Genomic DNA, 26,416 nt, shown 5'->3' on the forward strand with positions numbered 1-26,416 from the left:
GTCATTGTGCTTACTTGTCTGTCTCCTCCACAAAGGGGGAAACCCCATGAAGACATTCACCTGGGCCTCCACCCACACCAGCACCTAGGCCTAGGCACTAGTGAACGTGGGTTGTATTGAATAGACAGAGGACTGGATCAAAGGACCCTGCCTGTATCTTATAGCCCGAGACTGCCTCGTGCTGTTATTCTGGTTGGACACAACCATCAGACCTCTTCTCCTTCCCTCTGCCTCTCCTTTGCACTGCAAGACAGCCAAGAAAAGGAAGGGAGGGGAGACCTCCTGATTCCTAGTCCACTTCATCTCATTGGTCCACAGTCCCCACCTCATCAGCTCTCATGCTGAGTAGGGAGTTTCTGGGGATTGCAGGCCTCATTTTTCTTATCTTATTCTAGGAGATTCTATGCCACTTTCTTTTTTTCAAATCTGCAGGCTATAAGATGAGGAATGTGTACCAATTACATTGGCAAGAGAGAGAGGAATTTGGTTCTTATCTTTCTTTTGTCTTTTATTTTTTATCTTTTTTCTCCCTGATCTATCTATATGAAAGGCTAATATGCTAATTGTCCTTCCCTCCATCCGGGTAATGACATCAAGTTGCAACACCTGGCTTCCTCTCCTTAGCTATGACTAGCCTCCTTGCAGTTTCTTCAGCCCAGGAACACGACTTGCTTTATACCCAGGTGGAAACAGTTTATACTGTAACCAAATGTCTGTGAAGCATTTTCCATGCCTCATCTCATTTGACCCCCACAGAAGTCCTGGAGTAGGTAGATAGACTCGGTGGAATCCTATTTTCTTTTCATTAGCTGGAAAACAGAGATTTAGAAAGCTTAGAAACTTGACCTGACTAAAAAGAAGTAAGAAATGGTGGACCTTGAAAATGACTTCAGGTTTTCTCACTGTACAGAATACAGTCAAACACTGATGCAGTTAAATATTTTACCCTTTGTTCTCCCTTTGTGATCTACAATAATAATGTGCTTCATGTTGATATTTACTGCTGTGTTACTGACAATTACCTGAGAAATTGGAATGCTTCATTGGGCTGGAAAAAGTTTAGCTAAATCAGAAAGCAGGTCTATTAAGCAAGTTTGTTCTATATCTATAAAAGGCTAAGTTGACTTGCACATGTGTGATACATATAAAGCTCTCATTGGCGCCAGTCGCAAGGGTGTGTTTCCATCTGTCATTGTCGATCGTGAATTTGGTTGACACTTCTACTATAGAGTAAGGGCGAATAGCAATATTAAAATATTTCTTCTAATTAATTTCCTTTCAACGTGCACGAATTCGTGCACCGTCCACTAGTTATATATATTTCCATTTAAACATCTCAGAAACTACAGAAAAGTCTGAAGAATGATATTAGCATCCAGGAAGGAAAGACCATTGTTGTTTTGACCTATTTCCTTTGCTGACACCTTTGTCTATACATTCTGTAGTAACCACGAAAGGCCCAGCCTCGGTCAGAGGAACAGAACACTGTTTTTCTCCTTCAGCTTGCTGGTGTGGACAGGCTGAGAGGCTCCATACAGACTGAAAAGACTTCACCTGGAGCAAAGGGTCACCTGGACTAGGAATTCTCTTGTGGATCTAACCCAGCTCAGCCAGCAGCTGGTGGCTCTGAACAAGTTATTATTTTCATCATAGAATGGGCATGGCTGTCCTGTCCCTGCTAAAGGCTGTTATGAGACATTGCTAATAGCTCTCTGTAACCCTTTACATGTATGTGTCCCTTTCTACAACTGCAGGGTTTCAAATGTGGGCTTTTTGACAAATCATGGCCCCACTGACTCAAACATTTGATGCCAGTAGCTATACCTCGTACAAAGGAAAAATATCTGGAGCCAGAGCCAGGACATGCAGGTCTGTGTCTTGGTTTAGCCACACCCTTGCATGTCAACCTCTGTGACCCTTGGGCTCATCCTTTCTGAATCTTAGCCTTCCTATCTATAAAATGGGAATAGCAAATACCTCCAAGCCACCAAAAACGGTATGTATCAGTGCCTTTGGGACCACAAAATGCTCCCTAGATGGAAGGCGTTAATGTGGCCGCCATCTTCACATTTATCACCTCCATCCCCATCGAAAGATGCTCGGTGAGTTTGAACTGTCATTCGGCCATCTCATTCAGCAGAAATGGTAAAACTGGCCTCAGAGGACTGGGCTTGGACAGCCCAGTCATCTGCTTGCCCAGCACAGACAGGAGAGGGTTAACCAGGGAGGAGCAACTCAAGCAGCCACCACAGAGGGGCCAGTTGAGTCCAGGGCTACAGCCTCCTGCCACAGCAGGCCCTGGAATGGTGAAAACTTGTCAGGTTTCCTTTTGTTCTCTCTAACAACCATAAACACCTTTGAGGGGCTCTGTCTGCAGGGATCCAACACTTTGCGTGAAGCTAAAAGAAAAATATCTGCCATCGCCCAGGGATTCTCACTACAAAGACAACCCCTTAGGAGGAAGCTGGAATGCTTTGTTTTCATTTGGCATCACTCGGGCCAAGCAGAAGATTTCTCCCTTTTCTTTGCCTTTCATGTTGGCAAGGGGGGCACTGCAGCAGAATTAAAGAGAAGACAGAGAGCTCCCCCTCCCCCTATCCCAACCCCCCCTCACCCCCCCCCCCCCCCCCAGCTGCTAGCTCTGGGATCACACACACTCAGACACATTTGTGATTTGCTCTGAATTCAGCCAGAGGGCTCAGTCCCACAGCTTCAGGGCCCTGCGCTCTCTAGCTCCCCCTCCCCAGCCCAGGCCACTTGACCGAAGGTGGGAAGCTGAAGACTGCGACCTTCTGGCAAGGTGAGCAGTCTGGAAATATCAGAGTTGCACAACGGCCACGTAACCAGGTACTGAGTCTGTCTCCCATGAACAGAAGAGCTGGATGTGGGCCTGGAGGAGCCAGGTGGCCCGAAGCCACCTTGGGCAGAGGCGGCAGCCCTGTCTGAACACTCAGGCCTTCCTACCTGGAGGGGCAATGCCAATAGCTACACCTTGATGAGCAACACCTTCCTTGTATCTCCCAACACAAGAGCCTGAAAAACACACACAAAAACCCCCAAAACAAACCCATTCTACTTGCAAGTTCCTGGGGGCAGTCAAGAGTGACTGTCATTTCCTTTGGTGGAAAGTGAGAGGGAGAGGAGACCCCTGAGGGAGCTGCTGGGAGCCTTTAAAGCCCTGGAAACAAGTCAAGATCCAGGCAGTCACTGTGTGTCTCTGAGCTGGACTTGCAGGAGGCAGGGGGTGGACAAGCCGATCTTTCCAGACCAACATGGCCTGCCTCTACAAGGGTCAACATGGACAACCAATGCCTTGCTGGTCGCGGTAACCGCTACTGGGACCGCCTCATGAAGGTCAGAGAGCCACTGGGCACAAACCCACCACTGAGCCAAAGCTCCGGTCATATTGAGTGTTTGGCTTTCTGTAGGGAAAACAGCCAGAGGTGATGGAATTACAGATTTCTAGTCTGTTTTCTCGGCCACTTCAGGGGGAGAAACAAATCTGCACCTGAGCCGGACAAATCAGCAGAGAGCGCTTGCTCAGGGGGAGAGAAAACTTGATTCTGGGCTTAAAAGTTACTTGAAACTACTTTCATTGAGTTAAAAAAAAAACTGGTAATTTTAAATAATACCTTGAATGAGTTAACAGATGATAAATTAGAAAAAAAAAACAATGACGGAGTTTACTGTTTTGACTGAGACTTAAAAACAGGAGAATGGGTTTATTATTCAAATGTTGAAATCTTGTTTTTAATTCAATCAAAGGATTTTACGAGTTGCCTTGTTACTGTTTAATCTCCTAAAAGGGCAGAATTGCATGCATTCGAGTTGGCCTGCCTGCCCTTTTGTGTTTGGGTTGCTTTTGACCTTACACATACCCTCTTCTGAAAGAACTGGGTTCTTGCACCCTCAATGCAGGATGCTGTGAAGAGTTCCCAGGAGCCCACGCACTGGCCGAGCCCCACGCCAAAAGGGACAGGGCTCAGGATACAGGCTTGGGGATCATTGGGCTTCCCTCTGGGGTCCCTTCTTAGTCCCCTAGCCCCAGTCTTGCCTGCCTATCAGTCCTGATTCTCGAAGTGTGGTCTGTGGACCAGCAGGGTAGCATGACCTTCAAGCCTGGTGGCAATTCAGACATTGGACCCCATCTCAGATCTTTAGGATCAGAATCTTCATTTTAACAAGAGACCCTAGTGACCTGTATGCACATTAGAATCTGAGTCGCTGCTGTAAGAGATTCTCTACCCTGCAGCCAGAGTGGCATGTCTGAGCAGCGCCCTCTGCAGGAGAGCTATCTCTCCAGCTTCATCTCCTGGCTCTCTCTCTCCCCAAAGTACTCTACTCCCAGTGGGGAAGGCTGAGTTCAAGCTCTGGCTCTGCCACTTACTAGTCATATAATTCTAGGCAGGTCATCTGACTTCTATGAGCCTTGGTTTACTCATCTGTAAAAGGGGCACAATAACTGCAATCACACAGGCCTATTGTAAGAATCAAAGAGGTAATGGAGTGAGGGCTGGGACTCCCTCTAATCTTGTTTCTCCTTTTGCCCCCACACCCACGCATTCTAGTGACTGCTGACGTCTTAGATAACCTGTTTATGTTAATGTAGCACAAGTGAGCGAGTGAGCGAGCGTCACTAATTGGCACGAGGCCTCGTTTCTTTGAGGGTGTATATAAGCTGCCACTGACCAGCCAGTTGCTGGCTGCTTTGCTCATAATAAAGCATGTCCCACCTACCTACTGTCACTCATCTGTTCTTCCAATTTCCTGCATCCAGAGGGGTCAAGTCCCTGGCTGAGGAACTTGCACCCAGCACAGCCTTCGGCAGCCAAGTTAGTCCTAACAATTAATGCTCTTCCCTCCTCCTATGGAGTATTACTCTATCCACTACCCACAGTTGTCCTCGACCTGGCTCACCTTCCTCCTCTCCGCCAGCATACTCTGGCCAGACTACTTGTTCTGCTTGGCTTGCAACGGCTTGGCAACAAAAATGAGCATGGCCCGTGGGCCTGTGGCAATGGCTCACCCCCTAGAGTGGGCTTGTGAAGTACCTGGGCACTTTAAGAACCACTGATGCCTGGGTCCTCAAATCCTCCCTCCCCCCGCCCCTGCCAAGATGTTCGTTTGATTGGTCTGGGATGTGGTTAGGATTTGGGAGGTTTCCAGGTTTCCGTGGAGATTCTAATATGCAGCCTGGGTTGAGGGCACCTCTCTCTGATGCTCCAGGATGAGGACAAGCTCTAGAGAACTCCCTACTGGTTTACACACAGGAAACTCCGTCTCCGATCTCCACCCCAAAGAGAGCCGACGGGGAATGCTCACTTAGAAAGTAAAAGCCTCTGCTCCGCAAAGCAATAAAACCTCAAATGAACCCTAACCCAACAAACTGAATCCTTGATTAATGGAAATATTTTTTGTTCCTCTTTGTGAAAACAAATGAAAGCAGTTCAGCCTCAGGAATTGAAAGGGCAACTTCCAGGGTTGCCCTGGCCACCGTGGGTCCATCTCTCCTCCCCTCCTGCACCCCCTTGAGCAGTGGCACAGAGAATCCACAGATGTTTTGCATCTTTTATGCAAAACAACTTACACCCCAGTTACTAAAGACAGACATAGAGGAATGGTGTGTTTTAAGAAGCAGTCTCAATATCGAAACTTAAAACCAAAAAAAGATTTCCAATTAGATGCCCGAGTCCCTGAACACCCCCTGCCCCAGCCACGGTTATTTCAACTCATGGGGGACTCCAGGCCCCAGTGGGATGTGTTTTTTAGGATTGTGCAGGACAACCAAACAGGCTCTGCCTACACCAGTGGTCGGCAAACTCATTAGTCAACAGAGCCAAATATCAACAGTACAACGATTGAAATTTCTTTTGAGAGCTGAAAACCGACTTCTGCACATGGGCTACGAAGTTTCAATCGCACTGTACATGCGCGCCCGCACATGGTGTTTTGTAGAAGAGCCACACTCAAGGGGCCAAAGAGCCGCATGTGGCTCGCGAGCCGCAGTTTGCCGACCACGGGCCTACACCATTGACTCAGAGGTTACTGGTAGCTCTGGAAGGGAGTTGGCCCTTGATGACTGACTCACCTGTGGTTAGCGTGGCCTGACTGGGCAGGTGTGGCCGGGCCGCAGGTGATGGGGCACAGGGCAGGCATTGAGAGCATGGGAGGGTTAGCATCATGCCTGGCTCTGCTGAGAGGCCCGCAGGCCTGGGATCAGAGATTCTCCCCTGGGCTAAGGGCACACAGCCCTACATGCCCACCCCTTTCTCACTTGTTGGGAGATGCCACTGATGGAAGCCTGCTGAGCCCGTGAGCAGAAAAGGTCAAACTGCTGGCCCCAGCTCCCAAACCCATGCTTGCTGCTTTCATTCATTTCACCTGGATGCCCTCTCAGCCCGGACTTCTGGGCAGATTCCTACTCGGCCTCTGAGGCCCAGCCCAAAGCCTTCACCGCAGGCCTGATCAGCCACCCGCCCTCCGTGCAGCTCCTGTCCGCCACTCAATATCCACAGAGTGCTGCTGGGCTGAGCCCGAGCCACTTACAGCAGCCCCCGCCCCCACCCCCATCCCCAGCTCTGTGCCCCGACAGCTCTGCCCTGGCCAGCACAGCACTGCCAGGAGAGTGACCACTCCGTCTGCTAAATGGATGGCCACAGGAGCCAGGCGGCAGCTTGGGTGGATGGCAAGGTGAGAGGGCTTCAGAAATAAGGGGCAGCCATACTCCAGGAGCCCCCTGAGCAGCCCAGGGACGAGAGTATGAGACTAACGTCAGGAGTGGCACTGGGGAAGGCTGGGGACACCTTCATGGGCTCAGGTCCTCATGGGCAACACTTGCTTCAGAAGTACCTGTGATTAGGGGCTCATTGATGCATGGATGTCATGTAACTACATGGCAATAAAGTCTACCTTTGATTTAATAGGAAATGACAGATGTGCCCTTGGGAGAGGTAGAGATGGGGCAGAAAGAGAGAGGGGGGGACAGAGATAGAGACAGACAGACACACACACACACACACAGAATGGCATCTTGGGGTCCTTGCAGGGGCAGCCACTTACCAGTTCCTTCCTGAGCCAGGCTATGGCCTCGTCGATATTCTCAAAGCCTTCCAGCTTGCCCGTGGCCCCGGTCCCGGCATCCTGGCTGGCACTTGCATTAGGTGGCGGGTGCTGCCTGGGCTCTCTCGGCGGGGAGGGCTCTTCCTCCCCACACTCCCGCTGCTCAGCGGCCGGCCTGGGGAGGGGCCAGGCCTGCTCCTCCAGCCTCGCCTGCCATTCCAGGTAGGAGGGCCTGCGGGTCTCCAGCCTCAGTTTCTCCGTCAAGGCCTTCAGGCTGCGGAGGTGGTCGTCAGGAGGTGGGGCTGCTCCCGCCAGCACCTCTTCCCCCACCAGCACTTCTTCCACTTGGATCTGGGGCACAGACATCCTAGAGCCTGCTGGGTGGTCGGACATGGGAGGTGGTGCAGGTGCTGAGGGAGTCCTGGGGGCTGGTAAGGTTGGGGCCCACTCTGGAATGGTCTCACCCAGCTGGGGCCAAGGCTCCCATGGGCATCGCTGGGGTGTGAGCAGCTCCCGGAGCCGACAGGGACTCGGCAGGAGCGCACAGAGTGCCGTCCAGAGCAGCGCTAGAGCTCCGGGTTTAAGATTCTTTCCGGAGTCCCGTGGGCGCCATGCCCCGCACAAGGCAGGAACAGACAAGCGTTAGCAGGAATCTTTGGGGCAGCTTTGCCAAGAAGATCTATCAGTCCCGGAGATGCAGGCGGATCAGCGATGGGCGGGGAAGCAGCTCCCCCCTTGTGGGGAAGGGCAGGTGGCGAGAAGCTGCTGGCCAGTCCAGGAAGGCCCTGCAGGAAGGGAGCGAACAATGTCAGAAAAGGCTGTGAGCAGGGGACACTGACAGGTTCAGCGACAAGGCTGCTAATTGCTACTTCGGGACTAGACATGAGGCGATTTTAATGCCTTAACTTGGTGCAGAGGAGGTAATAATAAATCAATACTTTGTACAGTGTTTCATGATTTAGGAAATGACTGCACCTCTATTACGTCCTCATCCACACTGCAAGTCTGTAATTCCTGGCTTTTGTCCCCATTCTACATGTGAGACACCGGCGTCTCTCAGGGGTTAAATGACTCACCGAAGAGCTCCCCGCAATTAGCAAGGACATGGGCAGGTGGCTCAGTTCTGAGGGCTCAGGTCTCCATGAGCGGCAGCTGCCTGAGGGTCCCCGTGCAGATGCAGGGGTGCCGTTGGGTCCAGGAACCACTGAACCTGCCCACCCCACCCACCACAGCACCTGTCCTCAGGCACCAGCTCCTCAAGGCCAGTCTTCCGTGCACTCTCAGCTGCTTCCTCCCAAAACAACACCTACTTCACTCTTCAGAGGAGGAAGCAAATAGACCTGGAGCCCATGAAGAGCCGATGTATTCAGCGTGACTCACCATTCTGGGAAGATGGTTATCATGTTCCTGCCCACACAGCAGTGCCTCCTGGGCAAGGGCATCAGCTCCCTCATCTGATTTGGCCTCCCCACCTCTGGGGAGAAGGTTGAGCCAAGGTGCTTGCCCCATAATATCAGGGCACAGGGTAGAGAAGTAACCTGGAGTTAGAACTCCCTTCCCCTCCCCCGCCACCACCTCCACGTCCCTGCACACACAGGGTACATCAGAGCAGGACCATTTGACTCAGACGATGGAGGGAACTTCTTGGCGTTTGGGGTGCTTAAAAAAAAAATCTGTGCTGAGGCAAGCTGTGAAAAAGAATGAAGGGATAAGGAACCACGTCCAAGACAGAGCTTCCCTGGAAAACACAGGGCACTTGCAGCCTGGAGAGGGTGCCACCTTGGTGTGGAAGAGTGGGGGGAGGAAGAGACTTTTACTGACTTGTAGGCGCCTTAAGCAGTCTCTGCAAGGAAACAAACCTGGAACTGAGAGTGCGATTGCTTGTCTGCGGTGAGGGGGCCGGGCATTGAGTGATGGTGGGCAGGCACAGGACGAGGCAGAAACGGAGGGGAGCAAAATCAGAACACAGGCAGGGCCACTCAGGGAGGCTGTGCGGCTTTTCTCCCACTCGGGCGAGGAGGTGCTCAAGAAGAGCAGAGCTGGCTGGCTGTCCCAGGTGTTTCTACAACCCCCGCCTGCACTGTAACCTTCCCGGAGGAAGACTGGCTGCCTTCTCCCCATGCTCTGATGCCCCTGCTCTGGGGCACCCCTGAGGACCAAGGAGGACTATTCCACCCCAACTGATGGCAGAGAAACCTGCGTCTCACCTCCAACCACGCAGGTGGGAAGCCCCTGAGGAATTTCCACAAACGTGCATTACCACGCCGCACTCCCGGGGGTTGTAACTCAGTTCATCTCGAGTGGGACTCGGAATATATTAAAGCTTCCCAATGGGTCTGAGTGGGGCCAGGATTAAGAACCTCTGGTTTTGAGATAGAAACACCAGATGTGGAATCAGACTGCCTTAGCAGTAGTTGCTGTCAGGCTAGCTGAGCCTCCGTTTCCTTGCCAATAAAATGGGGCCATAATACCAACCTCCTGGGTTTGGGGCATTGGCAGAACTAAGGTTGGTCCATGTATTCTGTAGGCTTAGGTGGGGTGTTCTCATGGGTGTCTTTCTGTGCAGTCACGTGGTCACACAGGTGTCTTTAGAATCTCTTCTAAAGACCTATTCGTCACTTTCTGGGGCCCCTCCCAGGCGCCGTCTGCCTCTTCGCTGAGCTGCCAGGATCTGTTTTGAGTGTGCCTTGGGGCGGCTTTACCCCATAAAGGCTTCTTCCCACGGACACAGGAGCTCTGGTTATTTCCAGCAATGCTTTTTGGAGAGGACCTCATTGCAGGCAACCGTGAGCAGATGAAACTAATGGGAAGTCTCATGTCCCCTCCGTCTCCCCCAGCTACACACCCACGGAAGACGGCAGGGCATCTGCAGCGGAGGGAGACCTATTAGGGAAGGGTCTCCCTTTGGGGTGGGCGACATTCATGACTGGATGGCTTTATGAGTCTGCCTCCTTGCTCCTTGGGAAGGGGGAGGTTATGTTACTTATCAGTTTCTAAATCAATTCAGAGAAGGCCTGTGAAGACAACGTCAGGGCAACTTGGGGCATTAACAGGAGCACCAGCACACTGTGAGTCAGCTAATGATGATCCTTTAATCCGCTGAGCCTCGGGGAGTGTGTAAAAGCACCCCTGTGCACACCACTGCTCCTCCCAGTAGCCCCGAGCAGCAGGAGGGATCACCCCATTTCACAGGTGGGAGGGCTGAAGGGCCCGTCCCCGGCCCCGGGCAGGTGGCAGGAGTGGGACTTAGGCACAGTCTGCAGACTCCAGACAGCCTCTTTCTACTCCAGAGGGTGTGGGCCTTTGGGTCAGACCCCGGGGCACCCAGCTCTCCGATCGTGGGCATATTGCGTTATGACCACTCTGCTTCTGCGTCCTCTTCTGAGCGGTGGGGGTCACCAGGACCGGCTATGTAATTTGCCCGACTTGGTGCAAAATGAGAATGCAGGGCTCCTTGTCAAAAAGAATGAAGACTTTTAAGATGGCAACAGCAGAGGGTTAACCCAGGCGCAGGGCCCTGTGGGACTGCCTGGGTCCCTCGCTCATGAAGCAGACCCTGGGGTAATACTGTGGGCTTCATCCGTCATTATGAGGATTAAAGTAGCAAATAGCGAGCCCTTAACCTGGTGAGTGGCATACTTCAAACAAGTATACCTCTAAAGTCACACTTTAAAAAGTATTATTCTTAACCTATGTAATTTTATTAACCAATGTCACCCCAATAAATTTAATTTAAAAAATATTATTAAGATGATAAGACCTATCAGTGCCACATCAGTCATAGCCCCAGACGGCCCCTTCGGGCTGCCCCGAGCAGTCATCCTGGTGGTCCCTGACCTGAGCCCATCTCCGCACCCTTCCATCCTTCCTTGAAAGCCAACTGCGATGAAGTCAGTGGATGCCCCATTCTCCCTCCCACCCGATTTTCAGGTCTCAATTGCATTTTCATCATGCCAGACTAGGTCTGCCATAGCGAGGAGGAAAAAGAGCCCAGCTTACAAAATCACCACAATATACCCCACGCCCTTCCCTTCCTGCTCACATTTTAAACACCCCCTGCTCATGGCCTGGGGCCCCAGGTGACCCAGATTTGACTGTGTTAGCCACGAGGTGAGAGCAAGGACTGGGGTGGAATGCAAGCACCTGGAATCAGCCCTCTCCTCTTGGCCTCAGTTTCCTGATCTGTGCACTGGCGCCCGCCTCCCCATCTGCCTCTTAAGGATGCTGTGAGAATCAGCTGGACTCACCTGTGAAAGCTCTCTGCAAACTGTAAAGCGCGGTCCCTGCCTGAGGATTATTACTATGATCAGGGCACGTGTGGTGGATCAGGGACTCGGCCCTTTAGGAGGTGTGGTCACGTGCAGCCTGCAGGGACCAAGTTCTCGACTGCCTCCTTTGCCCCCAGCTCTCCCCGAGATTTGCTAAAACCGAATCTGTCCTCCTGGTCACTGAACCAGGGAACACTGCCTCTCTGGATGTCCCAGTGCCCAAGGGCCCAGTGGGGTTTCTTCCCTTCCTTCCAGCTAGAATGTCACCCAGGCAGGCCAGGCCAGGCATGACTGAGTTGGACCCAGTATGAGCTGCAGCAGAGGCACCAGCCAGGTGCAGGGGGCAGAGGAGCGCTGGACAGCTTCCTGAGCCAGAATGGCAGTGGGGGCTTCCATTCATCTGGACAAACCAGGAACTTCCAGGACGTGGGCTCTGGAGGAGGGACCCTCTAACGCCTGGACAGTCAGGCTTTCTTTACACCTCACCTAAGTCCTTTCTACACACTTTCTCTCGGGCCTTTGCAAAGGCGAGAGCCTGAGAAGGAAAGCCAGGCCTGGGACCTGGGGCAGCCGGAAAAACAAGGTCAGACCATAGTCCCCCCAGGCAGTCCACCCCACCCCCTGCAAGGGACCAGCCCCGGGGCACGTGGGCCGTTTTGCAGTGGGGACATGCCTTTCTGCACACAGCGGCTGCTGTTCAAGCAGGCTGCCTGGCTCGCTCTGGACCGCGGTGGCTGTGGGAGGGAAGGGCTGTGCCAGGCATGAGCTAATTCCTCCGGCTGCTGGAGGGGCCATGTGGGTGCAGCTCAGTCACTCAGCCAACACCTCGCCTCACGATGACCTAATCTGTTCACTTGGACAACTTTCAAACCCACTTCCTAGATGGGCTCCGAGGGCAGGGAATGGTACAGGGGGCCGCTGGCCCATTTTCTGTCTCTGTCTGCCTCTCTCAGACCTGTTGCCCTACATTCTCCTGAGAAACTAGAAAGCTACGCGCTCTCTGTTTGGATCTACGGGCCTGTGCCTGCTCCTTCCGCTCTTAGGTTCTTTGCTAGAACCGTTCAATTTCTTCTCCATAAAAGCCCACCTGTCCAGCACTCCTGTCCCACTGAATCCCACGCTCTCTCAGGTCCTGTGACTTTGTACAAGCTGTTCCCTCAGCCTGCAATGCCCTTCCCTCCCTCTACGCCTCAGTTCTCAGGAATTTTTTCCTTCAGGAAGTTTTCCTTAACTTGCCCGAGACGTGTGTGCAACAAGAGCACTTCAGAGAAACAATTATGTCATCACAACAATATTAGCTAATGCTTACTCAGAGCGTACCACGCCAGGCATTGTTCTGAGAGCTTTACATGCACTAACACATTTAGTCCCCACAACAACCCTCTGAGGCAAGTATCATCATTGTTTCCATTGCACAGACGAGGAGACCGAGGCACAGGGCGATTGACTAGCTTGCCCATGATCACAGAACTAAAAGGTGAAGCTGGGATTTGAACCCCTGCAGCCGGCTCCACCCTGGCTTGTAACCACTGGGCTTACTGGCCCTTTCAAGCCACAGCACTTCTACCAGGGACCGTCTTTTTTTTTTTTTTCTTTGCTTTTTGTGTTTTTATTTTTTTATTTTTTATTTTAGAGAGGAAGGGAAAGGAAAGACAGAGAGAGAAACATCAATTTGTTGCCTCCTGTACACACCCCAACCTTGGACTAAACCCTGGGTATGTGCCCTTGACCAGGAATTGAACCAGTGACCTTTCAGTGCACAGGACAACACTCAAACCAACTGAGCCACACCATCCAGGCCAGGGCCTTCTTGATGGTGTCGTCCACCAGACTGGGCTTCATGAAGGTGAGAACCAGGCTTTGTATCCTGGGACCTCTAGCACGTAGCGCCATGCTGCTCTCTTTAAATGTTCATGGGCTACATGAGCAAATGGAACAGATTTCCCCTCTCCGATCCCCCACCCCCAACACTCACACACTCACTCACTCACTCACTCACTCACTCACTCACTCACTCATTCACTCACGGTGGCCTATGTACTTGCTCAGGTCTGAGCCAGTCTGGGCAGGCTCAGGGAAGCAGAGTGCACCTGGACTTCCTGCAATGGCACCTTCACTGCCTGTGCTTATCAGACTGCCCTGACCTCAGAGTCCTGGACATAGGCTATCAGGCCCTAGAAAGACAGGAGCGGCCTCCCCCTGCATCAAGGGCCAGGACTAGGTGCTGGTACACAGATAGGGCTGTTCAGTATCCCGGGTACAGCTCTAGGCCCCCCTCCCTGTCCAGCATCATCAGGCAATTTCCACTCAACATCCCTTCCCTCCTTCTGGAAGGAGCATCCCCCCCCCCCCCCCTCATGGGGAGCCCCTCCATGTGCTTGCTGGGGACTGACGCTCCCTCTCTTGCTTCAGGGTGGTCACATGACTCAAGCTGAGCCAATCAGAGCCTTCCTGGGTTTTTGCATCAGAACCATCCTGGAGCTGCATGTTCCCTGCTGGCTGGGGCTGCTGGCTCACCATCTCGCTCACCACAGGCAGAGGGGCTGCCTGACGAACCAAGCCAAGCATGTGAGATAGCTGGAGGCCCTCAGCCCTGTTGGAAGCCACCACCTGACCCTGATTATATAGCTTATATATGCTCCTTGGTTAAGCTTCTTTGACTTGACACTTGCAGCCAACATAAGCATGTGTTGGACAAAGAATATAGAATAACATGGCCAGTATTTGTTGATATTTGTCTTTTGTTTGTTTGCCGTTTACTGTTTGTAGGGAGCTCCCTGTTTTGTGCGGGAGAGCAAACAGGCCGGGCACCTGCCCTCTGAAACCAGAGGATCACGTCCTCCCTCCTCCCTGGCCACCAGGTGCCCTGGCAACCAGGTGCAAACATGTGAGTTGAACTTGGCCTATCAGATGCCCAGGCCCAGGAGGGCAGAATGGAGGGTCAGGTGGGGTTCATGTGTGGCCATATCCAGCCTCGGAGGCAGATGTGACCTGCAGGGAAGGTGGGATTAGCTAAGTCATCCCTGGTCAAGGACTGTTGGGGGGTCTGTTATTGTGATATAATAAGAAATATATTTGGTCTCTATCCCCAGTTCCTGAAACAGAGCTCCTAAAACCCTTTTTAAATATATATATATTTACATTTTATATTTATATTTTATTTCAGAGAGGAAGGGAGAGGGAGAGAGAGAAACATCAATGATGAGAATCATTGATTGGCTGCCTCCTGCACGCCCCCTACTGGGGATTGAGCCCACAACTTGGGCGTGTGCCCTAACCCAGAATCAAACCGTGACCTCCTGGTTCATAGGTTGACACTCAACCACTGAACTACCATGGCTGGGCTCCTAAAACCCTTTTAATCTTCTAGGTGACGAGAGTGATAGGAAAACCTCTGTTATAATGTCTGCTTTTTGTCCCCAGCTCCTGAGACAGCTGCATACTGATACAATGAAAGGAGCATCTTTTGTTACTCATAGCAAGGCTCTCTCCACCCCACTACAGCTCATGTTAATGAGCTGACATTTGGATAGTCCCTCAGGATAGGGCCGGTGGCCAGGGGGAAATAATGAGGTGATGGATCATGCCTATCTAATGAAGCCTCCAAAAAAAGCCTAACTGAAGGGGTTCAGAGAGCTTCCAGGTTGGGGAAGACAGGGGTGCTGGGAGGGCAACATGCCTGGGAGGGCGTGGGAGCTCTGCACCCTTCCCCACACCTTGTCCTATGCAGGCACCTCTTCACCTGGCCAGTGAATAGAAGGAAATGTTTCCCTGAGTTTTGTGAGCCATTCTCACAAATGACTGAATCTCAGGAGGGGGTTGTGGGTGATTCCTGATTGATAACCAGTCATTTAGAAATACAGGTGACATCCTGGGACTTGCGATTGATGTGTGATGTGGGGGACAGTCTAGTGGGACTGAGCCCCTAACTGGCGAATCTGATGCCAGCTTGAGGTAGACAGTGTCAAATTGAGTTAAATTGTAGGCCACCCAGTTGGTGGCTGCAGAGAACCAGAGAATCGGTTGGCTGGTGTGGAAACTCACATGCCTGGTGTCAAAAGTGGTCTGGGGTGCTGTGTGGGTAACACCCTAGCACCTCTCTGAACTGGTCTCAGAGGGTCATTTCACTTACAGGGCTGCTCGCCTCTGTTTTCCCAGCAGCCCTGGTTCTGCCTGTTTGAGTCTTTACCTCCTGCCACTTCTGTGAATACCTTACAATAATGTTGTCTTTTGATGCTTACAACCAAGAGCCCTGGCTGAAATGAGGGGGAACATTCAATCCATTTGGGGAGGCAAAATGTATAACTGAGGGCTAAGCAGTGGCATAAAACAGCGTGACTCCCCTCCTCATGACTCCATGTGCCCTTTAGAGGGGCTGGTGCCACCTCCAGGGAGAACCACGGGGTGGTGACCATTGTCCTCTTAAAGAAGCTTTTACTGGGAGTCCATCTGCATTCATAGCTATGTTTCCTAATTTACAGTCGACTACAGGCAATGCTTGGTGAGGACATAACAACTTCATGCATGTAAACTTACACTCTTCCTTCCGGCAGAAGTGCCATTCAAGGGTCCTTGTGCGTAAACTGACACACTCTGGTTTTAGGCTCAGTAAACTTGTTGAATGAATGAGTGAGTGAGTGAGTGAATGAATGAATAAAGGGGAACTTTTATCCCTTGGTTTGTCATTGGCCCATTTGGGAACTCCCTGCTCCTCACCAATTCTAAAGCTCTGCTTTAGGGCTTAACTGAAGGCTTGCCTCATCTCCTAAGCCCTCAAAGACACCCCACCTTCCAGGCCATTCCTTGTCTGAATTCTGGCTTTCATGACACTGGCTTCCATGACACTCATGGCTCACTGGCCTGTACGACCTTGAACTGTGAGAGTGTCCTGTCTCCTTGAGTACACTCAGTACGCTCAATAGAGGAGCCACAGACTGCTTTGCACAGGCATGTGAGGCCCTGCCTGCAGTCCAGGCCGGCCCTGCTTCCAGCAACAGAAGAGGGGATAGTAGGCAATGGTGGGCACATGAAGGCAGGCAGTCATCCCATCCCCCCAGGCCTGCCTTGCTGAGGACACTCAGATCCTGCAGGATCCTTAACCAGAGTAGGGCAATTCTTCATAGCAGGAATGTCCCCGCAGGAGACAGACCACAGCAGCAGGCCCGCTCCTGGGGGACAGTGCCTCTGGCTCTGTGCCCACTGCTGAGCCTTCTGCCACCTCTGTGCGTCCACCCCCTTCTGTGGCTGTCATGCTCCTCAGCCAGGTCAGGGATCACTCCTGAAAGCCAGCACCTCTGTTGAGTGTGTTGTCTGTGTCACTAAGCCTCAAACCCTCCTTAGAGTCATTCCCTGAGCTCAGGAGTGGCCTAAGGACAAGCAGCATCTTCCCTATCCTTTGGGGGGAGGGGGCGTGCGGGGGGCAGTCAGAAGCCTGAGGAAAGGCAGCTGAAGCCCCCACTCTGACTCCCAGTCTTAGCCAGGCCAGGCCACCTCCCACCTCCTACCTGAGACCAAGGCAGGGCCCACGTGACTGAGAGCAGCTCAGAGGCTGAGATCAAAGGGGGACCCCAGCTCCCCAGGCTGCAGGTCTGCATTCTGAGACCAGAACCACCTCCAGTGGGAGCAGTGAGACTTGGGGAGTCACCTTGCCTCACTGCCTGGGTCTCTGCCCCTCTTTTGAAAATGGGGTGATACAGCATCCACCCTGCAGAGCCATGAGAGTGAGGGAAGGGCTCCGTGGACTAGAACCTGTTTTATAAACGGAAAGAAATTCAGGGTGGCTCAGGCCACACTCACACCCTAGTCTCTTCCTTTCCTTTTCTAAAGCAGATAATGATTTCCCGGCCGCCCCCGCTCCCCCAGGTGGATGTGGGGTCATTCTGCCTGGGACTCTGACTCGGAGCTGTGACAAGGCAGGCTTTCTGGTCTGGGTTTACTCATAAACCCTGGGACTCAACTAAAAGAGGGAGCTCAGGGCCAGGACTCAGGACTGACCTCCTGCGGCAGCGGCGGCGGATGGAGGCAGTGAAATCCCCGCCTGTGTTCTGCAGACTTGCAGGAGCGCTAATGCCTGGGGCTGAGAGGCTGGGGGACACAGGCCTGCGCCCCACAGAGCTGCCCACTGGAGCCAGGGAGCTCCCAGGAGCTTCCAGATAGTGTGTTTTCTCTCCTCATCAGAGGTTGCCATGGTGACCGAAGCAGGAAGAGACACCCGCTGGTCTGGCTCTACACAGATCATCTATCCTGGCTCATCTTTATTCCAGGTCTTGGTCAGAGCTGGTACTGGGAGCGCCTAAGAGGGGGGAAGGACATCCAGAGACCAGACCCTTGGCACGAGTTACGTGTGCGTGGTGGGAGAGAATTGTGTTGGGATGTTGTGTGTGCTAGTGTATAGGTGGGGGGATAGGGGCGGGTTACATTGCTGCGTGTGTGTTATGATGTGCAACGGGGATGCTAGTGAGAGAAGTGGGGTGGTGTCAAGAGTGCACATGATAGTGGGGTCTTTCCCAAATGTGCCCTCGATCTACACCTCAGGGGAGAGCACACCTGCGGGGCTGCGTGCTGCCCACAAAGGAGAACCCTCCCCCTTCCACTTCCTGGAAGCCATGGATTATTCCTCCTGTCCCGGCAGCAAACCACTGTGAGAATCCAGCCATTTCTTCTAGGCTATGTTCCCTGCCCTCAAGCCCTGGCTCTGTCACCTGACTTCTCCTTGAGGACAGTGACTTTCTCGTGTTTACTGCTGTGCCTGGCACATAGTAGGTGCTCAGTAAACTTGTTGAATGAATGAATGAATGAATGAATGAGTGATTGAATTGATGAATGAATAAAGGAGAACTTTTATCCCTTTGTCATTGGTCCATTTGGGAACTCCCTGCTCCTCACCAATTCTAAAGCTCTGCTTTAGGGCTTAACTGAAGGCTTGCTTCCTCTCCTAAGCCCTCAAAGACACCCCACCTTCTAGGCCATTCCTTGTCTGAATTCTGGCACTGGCTTCCATGACGCTCATGGCTCACTGGCCTGTACGACCTTGAACTGTGAGAGTGTCCTGTCTCCTTGACCAGATGTCTAGCTCCTCAATGGGAAGGGCATTACTTTCTCTTTTATGTCCTGAGCACCGGCCTCTGCAAACAGCAGATGTTCAATAAACGCTGGAGACTGCAATGGTGTGAATCAGTGAACAAATTCTAGCCTGAATAGTTCACACATCCAGGTGGTTTCCTGCCCAAAAGACCTCCTGCAGGTTCATGGGTAAGACTTGCAAGATCAAGATGTTTCTAGTGAGTCTGAATTGGGGGTGGGGGTAGGGCAGGGATTTGGGGGAGGCTGGTCTAAACTCTATGCTTTATCCTTTCCCCATAAACTCATGTTTGAATTTGACTAAGTCTTCGAGCCTAGTTCACCACCTCATTCTACAGTCATTGCTCTTTCTGAGTGGAACTGATCACTTTCTCTCCAAACAAAATTTTAGCACTTTTCTACACCAGTCTTGGGTACTGACCCTGGTCTTCCTGAGTTGCATGACTTAGTTACATTTCTGATGTACCTGTTAGGTGGTCGGCTATGTCTTTGTTTAGCATCCCTCTGTGGGCACCACCCCTGCATCGTTTCAGGTGATCTGAAGGGACTGAGTTATAGCTCCCTGCCCATTGCCGCCACCCCCAGCAACACGCATGTGACCCAGACAGACATTCCTTTTAGGTCTTACTCTGGCAAGAGTGACTGGTCCCTTGGATGAACACCTGGCCAAGCAAGGCCATCTGGATATTTTCATAGGATTTAAATATAGACACATAGAAACAGGGTGTCTTTTCAGCTGAGGTAGCTCAGCTGGAAGGATCTAAACCTGAAAGTTTCCAGGGTCCATCTTTCTCAGCCTCATGGAGAAAGCTCCTCACTCCCCTTGACTCTCCTGCTCCAGGCAGCCCCAGGCCACCTCCCACCCGGGGTCCTAGCACTACTGCTAGGAGATGGGAATAAGACAACCCTTTTGGACAGACACTCAGCCAGGAGCAGGAGAGAGAAGAGCTCCTGGCCTGGGAGACAGCCCCAAGGGCCCCATCCCACCTTCAGTTACTATGGCAACTCACTGCCCCTCTAAAGCTCCTACTTCTCTCCCTCAGAAATGCGTTTTGGTGCAACGGCCTTTCCACTTCCCTGTACCCCAAGCACAGACTCTAAACCACAGCATAGACTCTGTCACCACGTCACAGAGCCACACCCACCGGGGGCAGAGGCAGAGGCACCGACCCACCTGTACTCCTGGATGTGTCTCTCAGTGCAGGTGGCTTTGCAACATCCTGTGCTAATGGCTGCACCTCAGCTTATTCAAAACATCTGTTTCCACACCTGAAACAACAAGAGCAATCGCTAACATTTTGAAATCACACTGCAGTACACAGACACCCACCCCCACCCCCGCCTCCACACACACACACAGGATGGCCTGGGCTGGAGAGACCTTCCTGAGAGTTATTACAGAACAACCACAAACCAGAGAAGTCGCCAGACTTGCCAGGTCACACAGCACCGTTAGTGCGGCTGCCTGGCTTGGGTTGATCTTGGTTCCAGGTTGAGCTCCTGTTGTCTAGAATACAGGGAAGCCTTGCTTTGTCTCGCTGAGCTATCGTGAGGCTAGAATCTATAAAAATACTTGTTAAGACCTTTGCACATTCAGAGCGCTCAGTTTGTGCTGAATAATTGATGGGTGCTGCTCCTGGCTGCTTAGAGCAGATTCACAGGCCTCTGCCATAGGCTGGGAACGTGGAGACCTTTCCCATCATTCTGCCCAGTGAAAGAATTTGCCGAGAAAATCACCAAGGAAAAGTTGTGTTCCCTGTTGGGGGCCGGGGCGGGGGGGCGGGGGGAGACCCTGGCTCCTGGGAGCCATAGATCTAATCTAATTTATTGCCTCACTGAAAGGAGAGGAGAAAGTGCAGGTTGCTGCAGGGAGGGGGCTGCGGGCTCCCCAGAGTCTCTGCCACTGTGGCTTTTCCAAGGCTGTGAGGCCCTGGGAAAGGGTTGCTCTGCTCTGACAGGCGAGAGAAAGGTGCCTGGGAATCCGAGAGCCCGGTGGGGAGGCACGGAATCAGCCCTGGGAAAGGAAGAGTATGAAGCAAGGTTTCCTCCATGAAGACACCTGACAAGGCAGAGATGTCCGCGAAGGGCAGAGGCAGCCTGTGGCCAGCCCTGCCGGCGGCCGCATGTGACCACAGACACTTTCTGTCCAAAGGCCATGGCAGCAAGGATCAGGGAGCAGAAAGTAGACACAGGGTGGCCTTTAAAGCAATTTGCAGAGATCAAAGGAGACACGGTTTGAGCCGGTATTCTGGCTATGAGAACAGGGAACAGCTGGCTAAAACTTGCGGAACCATTCACAGCTCAGGACACCACGGATGCACAATCCTCCGGCAGCGGGATGCGGCCTACCAAAGTGTCTCCCGACTGGCATTCGTCTCAGTCCCCCGAACAAGACCGATTTAGGACTATCCCAATCCACAGGATAATTGGCTCCAACTTCAAATGAGCACAATCAACAAGTCCCAGCTCAAGCGGGTTTGTTCTGATGACTGGCTTTCTCTCTTACTCTGCAAGTTCCGAACTCAATGGTTTCACAAGGACTTCCTAAGCAGTCTCATGGTGTGCTCCGTGCTCACGCAAGTCACTTCGCTTTCATACTATGTCTGGACCTGCCGGCGTCCCAGGCGGCTGAAGGGCCCTTGGAGTTTCCCTGTGTGTGGGCAGGGCCCCGTCCTAATGACTCCAGGATGGGGAGTTGAGGGTGGTTCCAGCTTGGGCTCAGCCTGACCAGCAACATTTGGCACTGCCTGCCACTCACCCAAGGTGCAGCACTGCCCCGCCCCCCTCCCCACCCTCTCAACGCCCCCCCCCCCCCCCCGCCCCCCGCGCGCCTGGGGCTTGGAGGGGACATTTGGCTCAGGCACTGCACAAGCAGAACAGAAAGCAGGACGTGTGACCTCCTTCCACATTACTAAGAACACTTAGTAATTCTATGACCTTGGGTCATTGATTTAACCCCATAGTTCTCAGGTTCCTCATCCATGAACTGGGGATCATAATGGAACCCACCTCAAAGCTTTGGGAGGATCCAATGAAGTAGACTGTATGCAAATTCTTAGTTTGGCCTCTAATAACACTGTCACCTCACTCCAGTGGACTGTGGCCAGCACTTTAGCTGTCATTCTGTCCGCTCAATACCAGGCATTTAATAATTAGCAGAATAAACATTAGAAATGCATTCTCCTTGGTGAAAGCAGAGGTATTCAAGACGTGTGGGTTGGCCAAATGAATTCTGAGACACACTTGACTCTCGTAAGAGCAGGTGAAAGAATGCAGTGAGACCTCAAGGGATGTGTGGTCAGGGCATCTAGAGACGCAGATGGCTGCGACTAGCCCACAGAGCAAACTGTGTGAGCACTGCTGGACCCATGTGCAAATAAATAGTTGCTCAGAAATATCTGCATATGTGGCAGAATTTGGTCAAAGGCTTGCTTTTATTCGACTTGATAATGAGGTCTGCCTTCGCGTCCTCAAAGTTTTCCATGGCTGCTGTCAAACAAATAAACCAAACACAACAAAACCTGAGAGTTGTGACCAAATGGACTCAGGTCAGTTCACAGTAGGATGCTGTCTCCAGAGCATAGCACATGTCAATAAATGCTCACAGGAGAGGGAGGTGGCGCCACTTTTAACTTGATGGTGGTCAGGGGCACCAGGGCCTCACTGGCCTCCAGTTCAGGATCATGATCCAGAACCTTCCTGGGTACTCATCCCCCTGAGAATTCCCCAGTTGGCCTTCTGGGTCACACTCACAGGCTCTGTTGGCTTTCTGGAATGAGGAAATGCTGCTCAGTCTTCAAGAAACCCTGAAACTGTGGCTGAGGCAGAGGTCACTGTCTGGGCCCATTATGTATCTGGAAAATCAGTTCTTCCCTTCGAGTTCCCACAGGACAAGCCCTATGAGGAAGTCTTTGGGGACCCATTACCAACTCCCACACTTGGACCAGAATACCCGAGGAGAAAGTCTGGCCATACTAGAGAAATTGCCTGGAAGAAATGGGGCTCAGTCTGCACCCTGGGAGGAACTGAACTTCCACACCTTCCTGGGGCTCTGCAAAGGCTGCTGGGCAGGGACCCAGGTGTGAAGAGGCCCCTGGTGCTGGAGAGCTCACTACCCCTCTCTCACTAGAGACGGGAGAGCCCTTCCTTGATGGGCAGGGCCCACTGGGAGATGGGCTGCTGCTCTTTGCACTCCCTTCTCCAAGGAGTTTCTCATGGGTGAGCATTGTTGCAGGGTGTGGGTGGGAAGGTCAGGGAGCATTCAGGAGGAGATAAGATGGGCATGGGGCAGCCCAAGCCTCTGAGTTCTCCTCTTGCCCACCTTCCTTCTCCTTTTTTCCTTCCTCATCTGTGAGAGAAGTGTGTGTGTCTTGGGGGAGAGGAAGGATAAAGATGGGGAAGTATCAGGAGAGCCGGGCTTCCATGCTCCAGGGCCACTCTCCTAACCATGGAGAAGCTCATCTTTGTAGCCTTCCCAACTCAAGTGGGTAGCTTGACCCTCTGCGGCAGCTCAGATTCTGCAGGCTGATCAACAAGTTAGCCAGGCTTACATGTCACCTCCCTTCTGAGCCTCTTTCCCACCCCAGTCTCACCTGCTCCCATGTACCCACTGCCCTCATTCAACACAGCCTCACCCCTTCAAGGTCTGCTTCAGAATGTGCCTTTCCTTCCTTACTCCCCTCCCCTAGCCAAATCCTAGGCTACATTTGCATTTTAAGAGCCATCCTGCTTTCTTTCCATGAAAAACACACAAGGTGACAAAACAAGCCAGAGGAAAATCATTTGGGCAAAAAATGAAATAGGATCCCAAGTCAAATTTATAGAAAATATTCCTTTATTAACTTTTGGTCGAGAATATGTTTGTATATTTTCAGAAAACAACTCCGAGACCATGTGGATTCCAGCAACAGAGAGGAATCGACAGGACTACTCCAGCCATGAAGACAGAAGAGAAGCAGTCCAGAGATGGAAGACGCTGATGTGGCCTTCCCATACTAGCAGTTAGCAGCTGTGCATCACTGCAGGTTGCCCAGGATCAAACCAGAGAGAGTCAGACCTGCATTACCACCATTTGTCCACCATCCAGAACTGTAATGTCAGTGCTGACATGTACACATAAGGAACTGTTGGACATTGAAATTGGGTCTCAAAAGAACTGTTGGCCCAGAAAGAAACTCACTACAGACTGATTCATTTGCCTGTCACCATAACCATTATTGCTTGTCTCATTTTTGGTTCTTATAAGTGTATTTCTAACTCATCTAGGGGAAATAATGAACAACATAGGCTGATGAACAAGAACAGACCCAGAAACAAGGAGGCATGGATCAGACTGTTGGGCCTCAGAGGGAGGGTAGGGAAGGGTGGGGGTAAAGGGGAGAGATCAACCAAAGGACTTGTGTGCAAGCATATGAGCCTAACCAGTGGTTAAGGACAACAGGGGGGTGGGGGATGTGTGGGGAGGGGTGTGGGATGGGAATGGGGGGATGATGACAAATATGTGATACCTTAATCAATAAAGAGATTAAAAAAAAAAGAGCCATCCTGGTTAATCCTAAAGAATTTCCAGTTCATGAGTGAGGACTCCCCCACCCCTAGTCTGTAAACCAGAGAGCAAACTGCTCAGATTATCATTCATCTTCTACCTTTGCAAATAGCTCAACCTCCCAGTCAAGCAAAGCACCATTGTGGGGAGAACACAGCCCCAGAGGGTCCTGGGAATTTCAGATACTGTTATCAGGCCAAGGGAGTGTTCCCCTAGCAAAATTTACTTATGCAAAACTACCCAAGTGTGTGAGCAGCCTACCAAGCAGTTTCTTCCTCGTTGGCCTGGGGCTCTGTGGATCTACCTCAGGAAATACTTAGGCTCTGCCTTAATTTACTTCCCGGCCAGAGTTCCTATTAGAGGCCACGCTGGTGAATACGGAAGCGGGACTGATAATCTAGTGGAAATCCATGCATGTAACTGGGAGAACAAGGAGAGATGAGAACAACTGCATGAGAACTTGAGGGTCTTCAGATGGGCAAGGGAAAAAAGGGAGGGGGGGTGGACCCTTCTCTCTGCTTCAGGCCAGCAGGGCTGAAGCAAGCCAGGCCCGATTACAGGGCCTTTCAGACTCCTGATACAAGAAATGGCTTTCCTGGCTCCACAGGGTCTCTGGAGATGGCAAGAACCTTCCCAGGTCACAGGATGAGCCAGTCACACAGCTCTGGGTGACACTGGTGTCCACCCCCGTCTAGGTCTCTCTCCTTGGATCTGCTAAAGCAGCCATCCTTTAAGGGCACTGTTTTAGTGAGGAGTCAGGCACTTGAGGTTGAATGACTCTCTCTGCTCTTCATCAGCCACGTGAACTGTACCAAGTTACTACATTTCTCCAGCCTGGTTGGCAAAATGGGGATATTATGTCCCCTGGAAGGACAATTGTGAAGACAAAATGACCAACAGATGTGAAGGCGTCTCAAACAGTGCCTGCTTGGTAAATGCACTCAGCACAGAAGAGCTGTCATCTTTCCCCTCTAAATACAGCCCGTGGATGCTTTGCCAAGCCCCTCGGACATGCTGGCAGCAGCTCCCATCCTGTGGATGCGGTCAGGCCAGCGATGCGTGGCCACCTCTGCTCTCCCAGGACTTTGCCTGGCACTCTGCACTCCCCATCTGTGCCTGGTGGGCAGCAGGACCGCCTGGGTCAGAAGGGAAGCTGCTTCAGAGCCTGGCCTCCCTGAGCACTTTGGGGATGGCCCTGTGGATGGGAACCTGGGCTCATCCCGCCTGGGACTCACCAGGAATGGCTGGGAGTTCGTGGAAACCAACCTGCCTTCCAGACCTTCTCAGGAGGAACCACACACCAAGGCGAATGAAAACCAGATGCAGGCAATAGGGTGTGTGTGTGTGTGTGTGTGTGTGTGTGTGTGTGTTTGTTGTTTTTTTCAAAGCAGAACATCCCACCTGCCTTGGTGGGAGGAGACACCTGCTCACTCCCAGGACTACAGAACTTGTTGGCTCTCCCAGTGACCCAGCCTCCAGGGCTGACCTGCTCATTCCTGCGGGCCCTTTGGGCTGTGCATTCCCCCCGGATCACATGGGCCTCAGCCCTGCAGAGCACCCTTGGGCCCAAGCACCCTCAGTGGGTTGGTCACCTCTCCTGAGTTACAAATGCAGCTCAGGGCAGGAACTTTGTCGCTGAGTCTGAAGTAGACAGAAGGGACAGGGTGGGCTTGGAGATGACCAGCGGTCTGGGAGTAGACCTGGAGAAGCTGAGTGGGGCTCCTCCCTCTCAGACCCGGTACCCCAAATCTCCACGCAGATCTTAACCCTGGAGGTGGCCAGCTGTGATTTGGGAGATGGAGTCCAGCCACTTGTCCCACGCCCGCCGAGGGAAGAGTCCCAGAGGCCGGTGAGGTGGGGTGTGCCCTTAGGGCGCCCTGAGATCGGTGCTCCCGCAGATCCAGGCAGGCTGCTTCCCGCCCCTGCCGCCCTGGAGACCTGCGCGCCCCGAGCCCCCTCCCTGCCCGCACCGCCGGTCACAGCCACATACCCCAGCCCGATTCCCAGCCCTGGGAACGTCTCCGCCCCGGCCGCAAACCCACCTTCCGGGGTGTTCAGAGGCCCCTTCCAGGGGTGTCACCGAGGTCCCCGCCTCCAACTCCCGACGCGGGCTCCCAGCTCCGCAGCCTCTGGCCCGGCCTCGGGGGCTAAGCCGGCTCCTGCCTCTCTTTCTCTCGTGCTCCCGTGAATTCTCAGCACTATTCTTTTTTTTTTAAGGGACTTTTTTTTTTTTTTTTTTTTTTTTTTTTTGCGTTGCGTCAGGATGGTTGCCTGGCGACGGCAGAGCTATTCCGCGGGCAGCCCTTTCAGCCCGATCCCCCTCCAGCCTCCCATTCAAGCCTCTCCTCCCGCGGCTCCAGGACCTGGGCGCGCGGGGTCGGGAGACGCGCACCGGGTCCTAACGCCCCGCTAGTTGCACGTTCCCCGCCCAGACCTGGACCAGAGCGGCCGCCCCGCCGCGCAC

At 52.5% G+C, this 26,416-nt stretch overlaps 1 protein-coding gene across 3 annotated transcripts in view; it reads right to left on the reverse strand.

Moving 5' to 3' along the window:
- The window catches only part of FAM167A (family with sequence similarity 167 member A), a 39,932-nt gene extending 13,777 nt beyond the window's left edge, over positions 1-26,155 (reverse strand). The window contains exons 1-3 of one of the 3 annotated variants that reach the window (XM_079772863.1): positions 25,995-26,155; positions 19,582-19,676; positions 7,060-7,844 (exon numbers count right to left, since the gene is read on the reverse strand). In XM_079772863.1, the coding sequence (XP_079628989.1) occupies positions 7,060-7,452 (393 nt within the window). In that variant the 5' untranslated portion in view covers positions 7,453-7,844; positions 19,582-19,676; positions 25,995-26,155. Of the gene's footprint in view, positions 1-7,059; positions 7,845-8,135; positions 8,641-19,581; positions 19,677-25,994 lie in introns of those variants that run through there. The other 2 variants (XM_079772865.1, XM_079772864.1) reach the window with 2 other exon arrangements.
- Positions 26,156-26,416: the final 261 nt, after the last annotated feature.

Source organism: Cnephaeus nilssonii, assembly GCF_951640355.1.
Source record: "Cnephaeus nilssonii genome assembly, chromosome: 5".
Classification (NCBI taxonomy): Eukaryota; Metazoa; Chordata; class Mammalia; order Chiroptera; family Vespertilionidae; genus Cnephaeus; species Cnephaeus nilssonii.